This window comes from Apaloderma vittatum, unplaced genomic scaffold (assembly GCF_000703405.1).
Source record: "Apaloderma vittatum isolate BGI_N311 unplaced genomic scaffold, ASM70340v1 scaffold977, whole genome shotgun sequence".
Classification (NCBI taxonomy): domain Eukaryota; kingdom Metazoa; phylum Chordata; class Aves; order Trogoniformes; family Trogonidae; genus Apaloderma; species Apaloderma vittatum.
The window spans coordinates 2154-5689 of NW_009727591.1; the positions used below are offsets into that span (position 1 = coordinate 2154).

At 49.3% G+C, this 3536-nt stretch overlaps 1 gene segment (V, D, J or C); it reads right to left on the reverse strand.

The window, feature by feature from the left end:
* Nucleotides 1-1026: 1026 nt before the first annotated feature.
* LOC104277150 lies at nt 1027-2192 on the reverse strand (the record flags this gene model as incomplete). The annotated part of the segment is given in 2 exon segments: nt 1027-1382; nt 2144-2192. Coding segments are annotated over 2 exon segments (405 nt in total), but the record flags the coding sequence as incomplete, so codon positions are not given.
* Between the last annotated feature and the right edge of the window lie 1344 nt (nt 2193-3536).

The following is a 3536-nucleotide window of genomic DNA, read 5'->3' on the forward strand; positions in this document are numbered from 1 at the left end:
GAGGTTGTAGCAAGGTGAGGGTTGGTCTGTTCTCCCTAGTGGCGAGTGACAGGATGAGGGGAAATGTCCTTAAGTTGTGCCAGGGGAGGTTCAGTTTGCATATCAGGAAGAATTTCTTTACTGAAAGGGTTGTCCGGCATTGGAACAGCCTGCCCAGGGAGGGGGTTGAGTCACCATCCCTGGAAGTGTTAAAGAGATGGGTACATGTTGTGCTGAGCGACATGGTTTAGTGGCGTTGATAGGGCTAGAGCAAAGGTTGGACTTGATGATCTTGATGCTCTCTCCAATGAAAACTCTTCTATAATTCTATGAGTCTAAGTCCCTCCTCATGTTTAAATGGAACATCCTCCGTTCAAATGCATGCCAATCACTTCTTATCCTGTCACTGGTCATTACTGAAAAAAGACTGGCACCATCCTCCAGACATCCATCCTTTAAGTATTTATAAGTATTGATAAGGTCCCCCCTCAGTCTTCCCCAGGATAAAAAGGCCCAAGTCCATCAGCCTTTCCTCATAAGAGAGATGCTCCAGTCACCTAATCATCTTCGTAGTCCTTTTCTGTACCCTCTCCGGCAGTTCCCTGTCCTTCTGGAAACAGTGAGACCAGAACTGCATATAGTACTCCAGATGCAGTCTCACAAGGGAAGAGGACAGGGGGAGGATGACCTTCCTCCACCTGCTGGTAGAGGAACTCTTCTTTATGTCTTGAGAGAGCAAATGAGCCTAGAAATCTCTACCAAAATGCCCTGTAGTGGCCTCTGGGTGGGGCTGGACAGTGCTTGATGCACCTAAGTAGTCATGGGCTTGCGGGAATTTACAAGCACTGAGCCTGAGGGGTTAAGAGCAAGCCTCTGGCATCCTGATTCCCAGCAGGCTCTGCCCTACAGGCAGGGTCAGCCATCTCCAGAGCCACTGACACTATCACCTCCTGGAAGAAGATGTCAGTCTGCAGATCTCTGGGTGCACAGGGGAAAGAGGGATGCCAGGGGATTTCTGAGGGCCAGCTCCCCCAAGCTCAATCTCACGTCATAGAAACCCCCCCTCCCTCCCCTGGGTTGTTGCACAGCCAAGGAAGCTCCCTGCACCAGCGTGTCTTGCACAGCACAGAGGTACAAGGCGCTGTCAGAGAGCTGGGCTTCCTGCAGCTGCAGGAGGCTGTATTTCCCCGTGGTGTTCAGAAACGTGGTGAAACGGCCGCTTGGCCTGGAGCCAGCTACTGCCTGATACGAGATGAGCTGGGGAGCTTGGCCTTTCTTCATCTGGTACCAGAGCAAGCCTTGAAAGTACAAGGTCTGGTACGTGCATGTTGTTTGGAAGGTGTCTCCTCGCTTCACTGTGACTTGTGCTTCTTTCTGGGTGATGGTGATCTGCCCCATGGTGCCTGGAAGAAAGTGAAGGTCAGCAGTTCTGCAAAGAAAGGCTCTGGGAAGCAAATGAGGAGTGGATGCAAAACCCAGGTGGAGAAGGTTCCCTGTCCCTTGTTTTGGAAAAATATCCTGAAGCCTGGGACAGTCAGGTGTAGGGTAGTTTCAGCTAGGAGTTCAGAGATGTTACTTCAACATGGAAACTGTGTCCCTGCTTCTCTTCTCTGCTCTTTCTCCTACTGCCCAGAGGAGCAGGGAACAGCTGGTCATGCCTGACCTTTGTGTTCTAGGACCAGCACCCCTCCAGCAGGTTGAGGGACATGGAGCTACAGCAAAAGGATTCATTATTCTTCTCCATCCCTGTCATCACCTTGTTCCTTGAGTACACTCAAAGCTCAGGTTGGAAAGAGGTATCCATGGCTGAGTTGTCATCCAGGAGGAAACTGGAAGCCATGGCTAACATGTGCCAGCTGGAAGGGCATAGCCTGTCACACCTTTATTTGTGTTAGTGGGAGCTAGATTTTTAAGATGCCTGTAGTACCTTGGAAAGGATTTGCTTATTTTGTAGTAAGAGTTTGAGGTATGTCTTCTCTCTCTTCTCCTTTCATTCCCAAAACTAAGAGCACCTTGAGAGATTGGTGCAAAACCTCAAATGAGATACAATAGTTCTTGGTTTTTTTCTGCTGTTCAAAAACATTTCCCCACATAAACCTGATAAGGCTGCTGAGAGTTTCCTGGGGGAAGAGAATGGATGCATTGGTGAAAAGGTAGGACTTACCCAGCAGTTGCCCCAGGAAGACAGGGAGGAGGAGATGTCTGAGGTGCATGTTGAGACCAAGCTGGCTGTTGAGTGAGAGAGAGTATGAAAAGCACCTCCCAGCCCTGAGATAGTAGAGCTGCTGGAAATGACTCTGTTGGGGGGGGAAAGGAAGAAGCGTGAAAGAGAAACAGTCTGTTCTTCCTGTGTTTCAAATGCTCCTTCTGGCTTTCTCTTTCCTCCAGCAGCAACACCTGTGGCTCCCCCAGCCAATGACATTCTCAACATTTCCACAGTGAGGGGCTATGGGGGCCCCAGTCATGGGAAAAAGCTGTTCCCAGTCAGCTCACAGTGGAGTCCTCACCTCCTCAGCTAGAACCACCTGCTCTTCTCCATACCTGCTGATGGGCTTTTTTCCCCACTGAGGTTTCATATTTTGCCCTGGCATCCTTAACCTACTGGGCATGTTGCTATTTCTTCTAGAAACCGAACTGTCCCCTGTTTCATACACGTCTTCCGTGTCCTTCCTCAGCTCCCTGGAACAACACCTTGTGTGGGCTGAAACAGGTCGGATGCAGGAGCAACCACAAACCATGTCTGAAATGCAAAGAGTAGATTTACTCTCGCTACCTGAAAACGTGAAGAATCCTTACAGCAGCACCCATATGAGGCACACAGGCAGCAATCACACGAGCAGCACGACAAGCAGCAGCACAGGCATGAGGAAATATCTCCTTGCTAGAAAGTGTGGGCTATTTATCCCAGTGCTTTGATTTGTTTTACTTGCTGTTCTGCCTGAGTTCCCAGGACTCACACAACAGCTTTGCAAGGCAGGACTGTGAGAGATGTTCCCGCATCTATCCCAGGCATCTGTTATCTAAGCATGGGTGTGCTGCTTGTCGAGCACACAAGGCCAAGGAGTAATCCAGCATGATGTGTGTGTTTTCCAACACCTTAGGTGCAAGTCGCTTGAGCGTACCTACAGTCCTCCTCGCCCATCTTCCATTATATCCCTACACACCTGATGGAAGGAAAATAGCGTCCCTTGAGCTGTGAAGGGGAATTGATAGGAGAAGCAGCATCCCATGAGAAACAATCTCTCAGGGTCGTTAGGTGGCAGTTAGTCAGAGGCCTATGGTACACAAGATAGGGGGAGTGGTCTAGCACCAGCTGTAAAAGAACAAAGGCTGCCAAGGTGGAGGCTGTGTAGTACTCATTGTAAAAGAACATAAACCAAAAATAATTGACAAGAACACTAGTGATAAGGGTATCTAACAAGGACCATCTGGTGAGGAAGCCCCTTGTGGAATTCGAGGACAAGATACCTTACGAAATGTGCTGAGAACAACTAGTTTTGGGACTCAGGTAAAAAGTTCAACGTGAGGAAGACATATGGCCTTCATCCCTGAAGACC